The sequence below is a fragment of the Aphelocoma coerulescens genome, chromosome 3, assembly GCF_041296385.1.
Source record: "Aphelocoma coerulescens isolate FSJ_1873_10779 chromosome 3, UR_Acoe_1.0, whole genome shotgun sequence".
Lineage (NCBI taxonomy): Eukaryota > Metazoa > Chordata > Aves > Passeriformes > Corvidae > Aphelocoma > Aphelocoma coerulescens.
Window position 1 is genome coordinate 21,210,644 of NC_091016.1, and position 13,911 is coordinate 21,224,554.

At 37.1% G+C, this 13,911-nt stretch overlaps 1 protein-coding gene across 23 annotated transcripts in view; it reads right to left on the reverse strand.

The window, feature by feature from the left end:
• The window catches only part of NRXN1 (neurexin 1), a 681,973-nt gene that overhangs the window by 337,372 nt on the left and 330,690 nt on the right, over positions 1-13,911 (reverse strand). For all 23 annotated transcript variants that reach the window (XM_069009396.1, XM_069009411.1, XM_069009402.1 and 20 more), the window contains 2 exons: positions 10,720-10,893; positions 5,027-5,146 (listed from right to left, as the gene is read on the reverse strand). In XM_069009396.1, the coding sequence (XP_068865497.1) occupies positions 5,027-5,146; positions 10,720-10,893 (294 nt within the window). The remainder of the gene's footprint in view (positions 1-5,026; positions 5,147-10,719; positions 10,894-13,911) is intronic.

Here is a 13,911-nt window from a genome sequence, read left to right on the forward strand (position 1 = left end):
AACCAAGACCCACTTGGAATTTAATCTGGCAAGGACAGGTAAAGTCTTAGCTGAAAGGCAGTATCTATGTAATGCAAACAAATGTCAAAAAATCAAACATGTTTTATGTGAAGCCATGTTTGTAATACTGACACAGTTCTCCATTTAAATTAGGACTTTTGATTTTTCTTGATAAAGAGTAATACAAGAACCTTTTAAAAATTGCATACTCACAGTAGCTGAGAATGTTGAGTTCCTAGCCAGGAGAGACTGCATGGTGAAGCACTAACCCTTCAGAACTGGATTTTAGTGGAAGTGCTGACACAGTCTTAGTTATACCACCGTGAGTACAACGCTATTATTCCTTTATGGTAACAGTGTTGAAGCTGCCCTGTAATTTGGCACAGAACACTTCTATACTAATGCAATGTGACAATGTTATTATGTCTGCTATTTTCCATGCCGTAATAGCAGTATTTGTTTCCACAAACGTGCCATTACATTCACTAATAGGGCTCTACTTAGAGACTGCCTGAGTTAAAACCAATGCAAACTTATAGAAAGCAGATAGTCTCTTATAGATTTGTTTTGCTGTGCCAGAATAATTTTCAACCCTATTCTTACAAAAAAAAAGATGAATTCCCTGGGAGGGTAGTTTTCACTACATAACCTGCTGTTAGATATGGTTACTATGTTAATGATGTATTTTCTCAGAGGAGATGCATCCATTTGTAAGAACAGCCATTAACTGTGGTTTTAGTACAGTATCCTTATGTTGTAGGAAAACCACTACTGGTCTGCTTTACACCAATCAGTGTAACACTTCTGTCTGTCACATCTAAAGAGCATTGGTGCCCCGAATCTCTAAGTGTCATATCACATCAAAATAAAAAAATGATAAAACAGATAGTCAAAATTTCTCCTGCCTTGTTTATCTTCCAGCAGACAGGACACTGCAGCACACTGAAAGTTCCCACCTCTGCCACCATGGAGGCTTCGGGTCTGCAGGCACATCATACTTACTGGAGGGGACTACTGAGATTTGGAACCAAGAAAAAGTTGTGTGATGGGTGTTTCTGATTACAACTGTAAAACTATAGCCTTACACTTAGTTGGCCTGGTCTATTTCCATAGTAGTGAATTCCCTAAATTTCTCCTTCTTCCCTAGCAGAGACACAGAGGACACTCTTGGACTAGGAAAGAAAACAATCTGCCTCACTTGGTGCTTATTTTGAGAGAACTTAAAAAAAAAAAAAAAAAAAAATCTTCATTTTCATTTCCACCTCCAATAATACACTGGACAGCACAGGAGTAATAATTTGCTGTTATCACAAAAATTAAAGAAACATCTTGCACAGTGTATTAATGGAATACATTATAACAATTTCCAAGAAAGGATTCCTTTTATTTCTGTCTCCACACTTTCTGTTTTGGAAATTTAAGACAAAAGCAATACACGGGAACCATTTTCATTTTAAAGCCCAGGAACGATGCATGTCAGATCTTCGTGCTCTGGGGTTACTATGGGAAACACACTGAAAGCATCAGCTCAAAGGCAGCGAGGTAATTTGTGCACATTTATGCAAATTGCAGATGATACGAAGTTGGGAGGAGTGGTTGATGCGTGTGCTGCCATTCAGAGGGATGCTGACAAGTTGGAGAAGTGGACTGACAAGAACCTCCTAAAAAAATGCCAAATCCTGCACCTGGGGAGGAATAAACCCTCACATCAGGACAAGCTGGGGCCTGACCAGCTGGAAAGCAGCTTGACAGAGAGGGATCTGGGCATCCTGATAGTCAACAAGTTGAACATGGGTCAGCAATGTGCTCTTCTGGCAAAGAAAGACCAACAGTGGTGGTGGTTGTTAGTAAAATGTTGTGGAAAGGTTGAGAGATGTGATCCTTCCACTGTACTCAGCACTGCTGAGAAGCACCTGGAGCACTGTCCCCATGTGCTGAGCTCCCCAGTGCAAGAACAACACGACAGTACAGGAATAAGCCTAGAAAAGGGCCACAAAGGCCATCAAGGGCTCTCTCCTATGAAGACAGCCTGAGGGAGCAAGGACTGTTCAGCCAGGAGAAGAGAAGGCTCAGTGGGGATCCATCAATGTTTTAAAATAATATAAAGATGACAGATTTTTCTTAGTGGCACCCAGTGACAGAACAAGAGGCAAACTTGAAATATATGAAACTGAAATATATGAAAAATCATTTAAACTTTAGGAAAATATTTGTACTGTGAGGGTGAATGAGCACTGTCCAAGGTTGCCCAGACTGGTTATGGAGCTTTCATCTTTGGAGAGGATGACCCAGACAACTCACTGGTATCTGACTCTGCTCTGAACAGACCCTCTCACCCTGGAACTTCTGTCACTGAAATTTCTGCTCAGATATATCCCCTAAGAACTCATGGAACAAACCATAGGCAAGGTGTGATGGGTTAAATCCTGGTTGAGGGTGAAACACCCATGCAGCTTAACACCCACTCTGTCTTCTCTGACTATTCCCTCTGCTATTTCTCACATGCTTTCTTTCCTCCTCCTTCATCTCTCCAGGATTTTGGCAAGAATGGCACACTTTGTAACTGTGCTTTCATAGAGAAACCACCAGCTTGGCTGAAGGACTCAGCTCTGCCCTGTGATGGGTCTGATGGAGCTGGTCACACCCAGTATGGGGCAGTCCTGTCCTCTTCTCGAAAAAACTCTGTAAACCAAGTACTTTTAACTGTTTCTCTTATTACCCCTGACTCTTATTTTTAAGTAGTCAATTTTTGGGTTTGAAACAAAAAACTCTGTCTATGAGATTTTGACCTCTTGAGTATTCCATTTTATATAAAACACCAGTAAAGTGAGCCAAGGGCCTGCCTGAGTAGCAACACTGGGTGAAATCTGAGCTTCTGTCAACCAGCGTTGCTCCACGCACAATCTGCAATGGAAACATGCTCAGGAACGTGCCTACCTCCTTCCTGAGCGGGCTGCATTTTCCCCAACAAGCAGGTGCTATTCCAGACCTGTTGAGGAGATCATCTTTCCTCACAAGAAGGGAATTTGTCTTATTTCAGTGCTGTGAAGCTTAGTCTGTTGTGTGCAGCCTGTGCCACTTTTCAAAAGCTGTAGTAACATTTCATCATCTCCCTACCCACTATGCTCTTTGCAAAAGCAGCAGAGAGCAGGCTCAGAGCATGCAGGTGATATTGCCAACATCATTTTTCCTCCTTTCCACCTATTTATCATTATGAAAATTCTCTCATTAGATGTGCTTTGCAGATTTTTTTGGTGTCTTAACTAATCTAAGGAGCCAAGATAAAGCAGAAACCAAATGTATTATATTTACTGCATTCTATTACAAAACATCCATATTGAGGATAAATTTATATTTCATGCTTGTGATAAATAAAAATATTGTAGAAGAAATTTATCTGGGAATAAAGTCAGTATTTTTAGCACCCATCTACTGAAAGGACTCCTTGACCATCATCAGAAATAGCATATTGTGAAATATTTCAATTGTGTGCAATGTAGTCCATGATGTTACTATATAAATGAGCCTCCACAGACTGGTAAATATCTTTCTTAAGTAAGCTCATCAATTTGCCAAATTTATGCATTAGCTGTCACTTGAAGAAATAATTCAAAGAATATTCCAGGTCCACACAGCAATTACTACAAAAACACTTAGAGCTTTCCTTTGTGAGATGTTATATCTGCAACTTCCTATTCAAAGGTTTTAGTTACTTTTGAAACAACTCAAAAGATAACAAAACAGAAATAACTTAAAAGCAAAACAGAAACATTTTTCTCTTGTAGCAGGTAGGGGGAAGAAACTTTTAAAAATGTATGTTTAGCAATATGACTAATCATGTACCTTGCTGAGAAGTGCAAACTCATATACATAAAGTGAGCCCAAACCTTTGCTCAAATCGCTGAAAGTTTTTAGATACCACATTTCATTTCTACCACGAGAGCAATTGCAAAGAAGCAGAATGAGTCCTTTCATCCATCCCTAGTTTTCAAATGATGGAACTTTCATGGGAATAAATTATTAGGTTTGCATACAGTTAATTTCCTAGCCTTGTGATAAACACAATTTGAGCCAAAAAGATTTTCAGATTATAAATATTCTGCTGTTTTAGGGTTTCTCCAAGATGGCACACCTTGCTGTAGAGTGGAGAACCAGAACAAGACAGAAAAATCCAAAATGCTTGACTTGAAAGTTATGTAACTCTTTCTATCAACAATCATTCTTTCAGATAAATGTAGACAAATAGAAATAAAAATGCTTAACCTTAAGGAAATTCCATCTTCATATGGGTGGAAAAATATGCAACATTTGGATATTACAAATGTGATGAATTAAAACCGAAACTCAGTAGCTCACTTTTATCATTTACCGTGGAATATTATGGCTCTTCCATTATTATTCCACCATCACTTCTGCATAATTCTATTTAGATCAATAAGGTTAGACTGGAATAAAACTACATTGTGAAGCTGGTGAATCAGGACCCTTATTTTTGACACATTTAAGCTTTTCCTGAAAGACCAGATGGTTGCTGTGTGTTATTCAGATGAAATCCTAAAGAACTAAAATACTCAGCATGCTTTTATTATTGGCATGTTTAGTGTGTCACCTAAAGAAACCCACAAAGGCAGATAATAAGCCTTCTCAACTGTTTCACAGTAATTATAGCCCTTGTCATAGTGCTACATTAAGATAACAAAATGTAAAATGTGTTTTCAATCAGGAAAAAAAAAAAATCCATTCGTAATATTTATGCAGGAAAGGGACCACATCAAACAGGTAACCATCACTACATTAGACTTGGAATCAAGTGTAACAAAACCAAGTTCTGCTCATGTGTGATACTGCATGTTCAAAATTTATAAAGTATATTCTTTTTTCTTACCACAAGCCTTACAGATTCTCACAGGGTTTACCAGTCCAGTTAAGTATCTTATATAAAAACAATATAAAGCTTCAGGCACTTGCTTCAAATGTTGCCTTGAAGGTCTCAGGTGTTCAGAGGGACATTTTTTCATGTACTTACGGTCATTGCATAATGGTCCACTAAAGGAGGTCATGCTACAGTCACAGCTGAATCCATCCCACTGCTGTAAGCACACGCCCTGGTTTGCACAAGAATCCTCTTGGCACGTTGTGCTGGGGCCTAATGAGAACACACAAAAAAGGACTTGCACTTCGTCTTCCAAAGAAAGGTACTTCTCAGTGGGTCACATCGAGTAGTTGCCAACATCTCAAATCAAATGAGCAAAGAGTTACCAAGTCAAACACACATAAACTTGCTGGTTTTGGAGCAGCATGTAACATTAAAAGGGGGGTTTTGCTTTAGTTGTAAGATTGCTATGTCAAACACATGAGAATGCACAAAATGGAAGCAGAATTATTCCAGGTACAGTGGGAATGTTAACTTTGTTGTCAGTTATTTGTTAATCTCGTGTCAGACCATTAACTGGCTAACTGTTGTCTAAAAACTTCATTATTTCTTCCTGTAAATACATTTCAAACAGCAAAGCCAGATGCCACAGGAATCAAAACTCTGGGATATGAAAGATTGGGTAATGAAATAGGAAAATGAAACAAGTTTTAAGAACTAATAAAATGAAGCTACGCTATTACAATTATTTTAATCCTACAAATTATTTAAAATGATTTAGGTCTGAAATTCAGGGCAGTTTGGGATTCTTTGGCAGGAATGTTGACAAGAACTGATTCACATGCTTTAGGGATCCCATGCAGGTTCCTTTTTAAAGGGGAAATGCAGAAAATCAGACTACTAATGAACTGGCATGCCAAAATGTGACATACACATGAAAAACAAAGCTACTCTATTTCTAAAGAATCATAACTAGACTACTGAAATATAAAGAAATTTCAAAAAGGAATGATCAAAGCACTAAAGCAATCACTATACAAACATATTCAAGACTGAAAGCCTTTATGCAAGCAATGCTGGAAAATGAAGGTTCATTTAGCCCATTGTTTTAGAGGTGGGAAAGACAAAATAAGCAACAAAACATCACACTTTAGTTCTGAAATGTACAGAGCATTTATTGCAGAAATCCAACTGTGCATTGGGGGTTTCAGTCTTGTTTAATACACACAGGGCTATCTACCTTGCAAATCAGCTTTCATCAATGCAACTTTGTCAGCAAAATAAAAAAGCAAAATATAGTAAATGTTAGTAAGCAATATTGAAATGGCAGCAAACACAGAAAAAAACCAGTCAGAATAAAGTGCATGCTGCTGTTAAAGAGAGAAAGAAATGCCATATAATGCAAACAAATTAATGCTAATAGCCATAAATCTTCAGGCAAGCCAAAATAAGAAAGCAGTCATTTGCCAGTATTTTACTAGAAATATAATGGTTAATTGAGCTGATGACATGTAATGGAGGAAAATTAAAAGTGGGGTTTCTTTTCTTTCTTGGATAGCTATGAATGCATTAACAGAGTAAATGCATGGCTGAATCCTGACTAGCCCTTTGTCATGTTCAGATACACTGAATTCAAGAATAATTAGCACCATCATCCTCTGTGGTCTGTCTTTTTTTCTAGGCCTTTCTCTGTGACTGGTGAATGAAGACTGAAATACAGACCATGAACCACAGTTTACCATGAGCTCACACACACATTTCACACTAACTCTTGACACTACAAGGAAAAATTTGGTTCTGGGATTATAAAATTGTCCCAGATTGGTTTGGAGGAGACACATCAATATCCATTTGAAACTCCCACTGCCAGTCATTGATGACAGGGCAAAGCTGGTCCAAAGATTATATAAATAAATTAAAAATCATGCCCTAGAGAGAAATCCTCGTAACCCTTCTTTTCCATTAGACCTTCTTTAAATATCTGTGTGGGATTTTATTTTGATTTGCCAGTACTTTAAAAAAATCCATATCAATATGATTTAAATCAGCTCAATGACCTCTTCCTTTAAATGAGGTACAGCTCAATCTCTGAACCAGGGCTTGGAACAGTCACCAAAGTGACTGAGAGGGAGGGCAGGGTGCATCCCTGTCTTGGCAAAATTATTAGCTCCTCTATTTTCTCCTGTTATAATAATAATAATAATAATAGTAATAATGCCACCACCACCTATAACTGACTGCAGCAGGCAGACATCAGACAGTGATTTCCTTTTCTTTGGAGTTCTGAGCCCAGAAGTTTAAACATTTGGGCATTACATCATCCTTTCTTGAGCAGAGGACTATAATGACAGAATCCCATAGCTGACAAGACACATTTTTTCTCACCAGATTCTGCTACTCAGAAACTTTACAAAGCTGAAGTGAAAATATCTGTAGGTGTTTAAATGTTATATATTCATGGATTTATTTACACTTTAGTTATGCAATGTTGAATTTCCTCATCTTTGCAAAAGTAGAGCAAAAGTCACAAGGACTTGAAAGTACATAAACTGCAGGACCCTGTAGGCACATTAGGAAGTGCATGTGAAAACATGTATTTAGAAAAAAAATACAGATACAATCTTGCTAAAGTGAGGTATTTTTCTTTGTATCAATTTGATTCTTAGCACTTTTGGCTTATCTATATTAGTCATTATTCTAAAATTGCTATCAAGACTAGCTTGCATATAAGCATTTCTTTTAGCAAAAGTAGGATTTTTTTTTTCCCCCAAAGAACAGAAGACTGTTTAATGGTGGTAAATACTATGATATTTACCATAAAAACTTCATATTTTCATATATATATATATTTATATATTGAAGAACTAAGGTATTTAGTAAAAGTATTGTAATACACCCTTCTCTAGCACTTTTTTCTTTTTTTATATTCAATTTTTAAAATACTCTAATTTATTCAGTCTTCACTGCAGAGTTTTTAATTGACTGAATTTCTGATCTCCTTTACATTTGTCCTACGTGAGGGTTTACATGCAATATGTATCACAAAAAGCATTATAAACTGACCCATAGATGTTTTACAATATATTATAAAAACAAATTTCTTATCTTACCACTGAGAATCCTCATGTATGTTAATACTGTGAAATTTTTCATATAGTTCATCTAACACTCAAATTACATTTTATATGCACATGTACACACAGTGCATTTTTCTTTTAACTATATAAAGACTATGTTTGTATCATACTTTATTTTAAGTGGGAAAAGGAAGTACAATTGATTTGACTAGAGGAAAACAGTGTTGGCACAACCTGGCTTTGGGGTTTGCCATTAACGATTCAAAGAGCTGGTTAGCATATTTATCTTTCTAGCTGTTAGTTTCTGTCTGTTCTAGTCATTGAAAATTTGTCAACAAGGTGGATTCAGCTGAGTGTAAATTATGTTTCATGTTCAATGATAGAGAAATCTCTCTGCCTGTGGTTGAAGCTTCAAAATGCAAACCTTCCAACATGCCACAGCAATCCCATGGGTGGGCTTGCCAAAAATGTTTCATGCACTCATGGGCAGTCAAATTATTGAGAAATAGAAATATTTTAAGTGCAAAATCTAACAGATAAAAATAATTAGCAGTATATTATGGCTTCAGACTTTGACAGAAGAGAGAAAAGAGCTTTTTTTGGGTTTTTTTTCAATATATACCTGAAAGTTGGGGAATTCAATCCCATAAATCTGAAAAACAACAAATCCAAGAATCCAAGTGCCTCACTTCTCAGGACAGATTTTCCAACAACCTGATGTCTTAGCACATGTGCCAGCTGTCTTTGGGATTGAGAGTGGTGGTGACTAACACTTCTGAAATTACTTCTGCTGCTGTGTCCTGAGCTCTTTGGACATGATGTCTCAGGGGAATTCCAGGGCTCACACATCCCATTGCAGGGTGAGATTGATGCAGAGCTTTCAGCTCTCTAAGGATGGAGACAGTCCTGGCTGGACACAGCAGCAGAGGTAGGAGCAGCTTGAGACATGCAAGGGTTTTCTAGGAGGCACCTAAATTCACAAGTGACCTAAATCATATTTTAGGTGGCAGAACACTTTTTTGGACATCTGATTCATGGTCTGCAAACAAAAGACTGACAGATGGGTCAGACATGAGGACTGGAAGTAAACAAGTGAGATGGAAGAGATAACTTGCAAGGTTAAGCAGAAAGGTTGGAAGGGGATATTTCATTCTGTGCTGCTAGATTTCCTTCTGAGGGCAGAAGATTTTTAGGAGGCAGTTCTCTGGGAGCCAGGCAGCACACCTGGTTTGACCAGTTTGTTGTGTCAGGTGATTTTGGTGTTGGAAAAAACTCTCTACCAAAAAGGACAATAGTTGTATGGATTTTATTAAATTGTTGGTAGCTTTATAAAATTCATTGATAGCTGAGTTGTGCCAGCAGTTTAAAAGGTGGACTCACACACCAGTCCTGTGGCAATATTTCTTTGAAGTACATAAAATTCATTTAGGAAATGACATAATTTCAAAAGAAGCTATGAAATGCATAATGGAATTAAGGCATACTTTGACTCTCTGACGGGATGGTGCAGGGATGGAATTGCTAAAACCACTCAGGAAGCAGAATCTAATTTTCCAAACTCAGTGGCAAACTAATTTATACATATTTTTGCACTCCTGAAAGAAATATGTAAAATTCCCATCTTATATTTTTTCTGTAGCTTTAGTGTCTGTTTCTATGTGCTAACAATAGAACATACATTGGTAACTAAGAGTAGCAGGTAAAGAACAAAAAAGCTCCACCTCTCCAAATGTACTGTAGGCACAACAAAAGAGGAGACAGAATTTATCCATCAGGAAGCTTTATCTTGTGAAACTTGAGGAACCCCCCAGCTCTCCTTCGATTTTTACAATGTCAATTTGCATACTTAACAAACTTGATATCAAAATCATTAAGATTCCAACTTGGAATTGATTTTATAATGTCATTTACACATTTTTCTGTCCAGAGAAGAATGGCACTTGAGAGAAGGGAGAACAAATAAAATTGAACATAAACACAAAATCCAGAATTATGTGAATAAATTAGATTTTCAGGGACAGAAAATGTATTCAAATTATTCCATAAACCATAGTAAAAATAACGTGGGATCAAATGACAGCTGGAAAAATAGCTAGAGATTGACACCCCTGAATTAGAAATACACCTCTTCTAATTCTGTCCTCACTTAAATTTCATGGTATTCCAGAGGAGTCAATAAAGACATAAAATTGTGAGATAAAACATATTTGTCTGTTACTGATTTCAGACAGAAATGCTCATGTCAATACTAATCTCAGGGACAAGCAAAAATATTGGTATTAAAAGATTGGTATTAAAAAGTTTCATAAATTAGCCTTGAGTTAGTTAAGCAACTCAAAACGTCTGCTTTAAGATTGGAATTACTTAGCTAATGTCTCAGCATTAACTAATGCCTAAGTGCTATGAAGATATAAAGAACTTAATTGAAGCTAATTGTAACTGTTGTTATCATTAATTAAAATACATCAGAAGTAAACAAAATACATGCAAAAAGATCTTGCCACTGGAGAAGTAAGGAACCTACACTGAACATTCTGAAGTTAACTCATGTTCTCAGATCAATCTCTGTGCTTTAGGGCAGGCACATGCTTATCTCCATAATACTAAAAAATGCAGCCTTTATGTAAGAAAGGGTCAAGCAAGATCAATTAGAAGCAGGTAAAATATAGTCTCTTGATGTATGGAGTGTAAATATCAACAAAACGCTGCAGGATTGGCACAGTACTTTCAATATGAGATATATATATATATAATCAGCATATTTAATACCTTCACATCCTCTTTCTATTTGCCCATTGCAGAAGAGAGCATCTGAGATGAGATCAGGGAGCCGTCCGTTCAAGTCAACTGATGCAAGGCAGCCTTGGAATCCCTCCTTTGCATGCACCAGTTTGGGCAAGGATTTGAACATTTCTTTGGCCACTCCTCCAATATACAAATCACCTGTTGAGGAGAAATAGCTATTAGATACAAAAAAGGACCAAAAAAGAACCTTTGAACCACTTGATCTTCTGGCCTTTTTGTGCTGAATGACACATATGTCCTAAACAAACATTCTTCAAAATAAATGTAGAAGAAAACACTGATAACATTTATGACACTATGGCATTGCAGGACTGTATTTTTTTAGCTGCAAAGGTAGACTTCAAATTTGTATGACTGATTACTCAGAAGTACCTGGGCATGTTTTTCATGTGCCACCTTGTGTTCAGGAAACATGCATCTGTTTCAGAGAGGAAGGTTAAATCACAGAATCCCCATCTAGAAACCCATCTAGCTCTTATGCAATTGTTCACATACTCAGGGAACCTGACCACAGGCCGTAGCAGTGATGGACCCAGCACAGTGAGATAAAAGGCAATAAGTGAAGCAACAAGGTCCACCCGAAGTCCATGAATCCAGAATCATCAATTCAGAAGTACATTAAAAAAATAAAAGATTTAGGGACACATGAAAGGAGAAACTTAGGGATACCATTGTTAAACAGCAAAAAGACCATCCCCACTAAACTCACACTCTGTGCCAGTCATGTGGGAACAAGGGGACTTAGATGCCTTTAAAATGGCAGTGTGAACACTGATCAAACAGAATTTTATTGCCAAAAGTAATTCTAATAATTCAGCTTGCTCTGATGGGACCTCAGGTGACTTAGGACTGAAAACCAGTGCTTTTCTCCCTTCAAGTAGTTCTTACCTCTGAGACTTGCTTTGAAAGGACATAACTATAACTTTCCCCTTCAACACCAATGGGAGTATGCTTTTTTTGTTTTAAACCAATTCAGCCTCTACCTTTCTTTCAGGTGTTGGGTGTGTCTGGTGGACAGAACAGTCATCTTTTCAAACCAACATAACCATAACAACTTCCCTAAGTGTGCCTTAAGTGTCAGGCTGCAAGTTTAACCAGGTGCTTTCCATACCTGCTGCTGAGGACATGCTGCAGAAAAGAACCTGACTGCTACTTGGCCAGAGAAGGGAAGCAGGCACAGCACAGTTTCTACCTAGGCATTAAATTCCTCATCAATGACAGAATTTTTTGCTAGCACAAATTTTTGGCAGGTTATCTGAATATACATTCTATCTACATTGTGCTTTCCAGTACAAAACTACAGTCTGGCTGATTTTGGAGCCTAGGCCACAGGACCAGGTGCTCTAGTGCCAAAGAGTGTTTCTGCATCACCTCAAATGCAAAATTGTTAATTCTGTGTTTGCTGCGCTTTGTAGGAAGGTTTTACAGTGACAGAACTCAGAATGTACTATTGCCACTGCCCCTAATTTCAATCTCCCTCTTATTGATGTAAATCACAGATACACCTTTTACTTGTTCTCCTGGCACCCTTCTTGTTTGAAAGGGACCGAAATTTAGTGTTGATTGTAATGGTTTACAGTTTGCCTGCAAGGAAATAGCCTGAAACAAATAAAAGTCTATCAGAATGAGAAAAATCTTTAGTCGCTACATACCAGCCCTAAAATTCAACTGCATTTGAATTAGTGAGAGACAAAAAGCTTATGAACATGCATATTATTAAATTTATAAGCAAACCAAGCAAGTCTTAGCAACCTTTGTAGCATCATAGATTAAGAAACCTCAAGCTTTATCCATTTCATGTAGACAATTTGGAAAATAAGATCTTGCTTTCCTCTAGAGTTCTGAGGTACAGTGTAAATCTCACAAGCACAAGATTAAACATAACAGATTAAAATATAGTGATCCATCTGTTTCCAAAAATGGGATCTAATTTGTTCACAGCAGAAAGATTCCTGCATTTTTCAATCTGCTGAACTGAAAACAATGTTAAAACACTTGTGTCATGATAAATGTTCTTCATCTTTTTCTCAGACGGAACATCTAGAAAGCAAAATCTTTCCAGGTTTCCTGAAGTTCTGTGCCTTCAGTCACTGCCAGCTCAGAATAGAGAGATAATTCATCTCAACTGATCCCAACAGACTTAAAAGAGGGAAACCATTCCAGAGAATAGTATTAAGAAAATAATTTCTATGATAAAAAAGTTAAACTTGATCTATTGCACATGACATGTACAATGTCTTTTTAAAAATATACTCTCCAAGTAACTCTATTCTGTGATTAGTTAGACCTTTAAAACCACAACCTTTCAGATTGATCCCCTGCTAATTCCTGCTACCCATCTCTCAAACCTATTGAGATTGCTATGTACAGTCATACAGCAGGTGCCAGTTATGATGGATGGCTAGCAGAAGTCCAGGTCAGTGTGCCAACACAGAAGCTGGAACTCAGAACATTTGCTCCTGAAAACATACAGTGGAATATTGCCAGTTAGGTATCATATGCAGTGAAGTACAATATATTGAGTCTAAATAAGCTGTATCCCTACAGTTTACTTACAGTACCTTTGTGTGTCTCTAATTATCAACAAAGTGCTGATAATTAGATGGATAATTTTATACTACTAAAGATACAATTTTTACAAAAACACGTTCTGGGTAATGTTTCAGTTTTGTTGATGTTCAAAATAACTTTGAGTTCTGCTGTTGTACTAGCAAGTACACTACACAGATACACATCTCAGGTGTTGAGCAGCCATACTGACTATTAGACTGCACCTTTTATAAAGTATATAAAAGTATTTTTATGACTATGAGCTAAATCTTCCCAGATTTAATATCAAATGTTTAATACCATATGTGGCTCAAGTTTGCTGCTCCTGCTGGCATAAAAACCACTTTCTCTCAGACACAAATTTTGCTAGGGGATAGGCTCTGGACTCAAAATTCAGATTTTTATTTTTGTTTGAAAGTTAGTTAATTTTTTTCACTTGGTAATTTTTCTTATCTGCCATCACAAAATTTCTGCATTGCTACCTTTAATTAATCACATGCCATTTTCATGTTCATCTCAATGAAGAAGTAGTTTCCTACAAAACTCAATCCATTAGACTTTCAGACAAGATAGGATTGCAGAAAATATTGTTAATTAAAATATTTT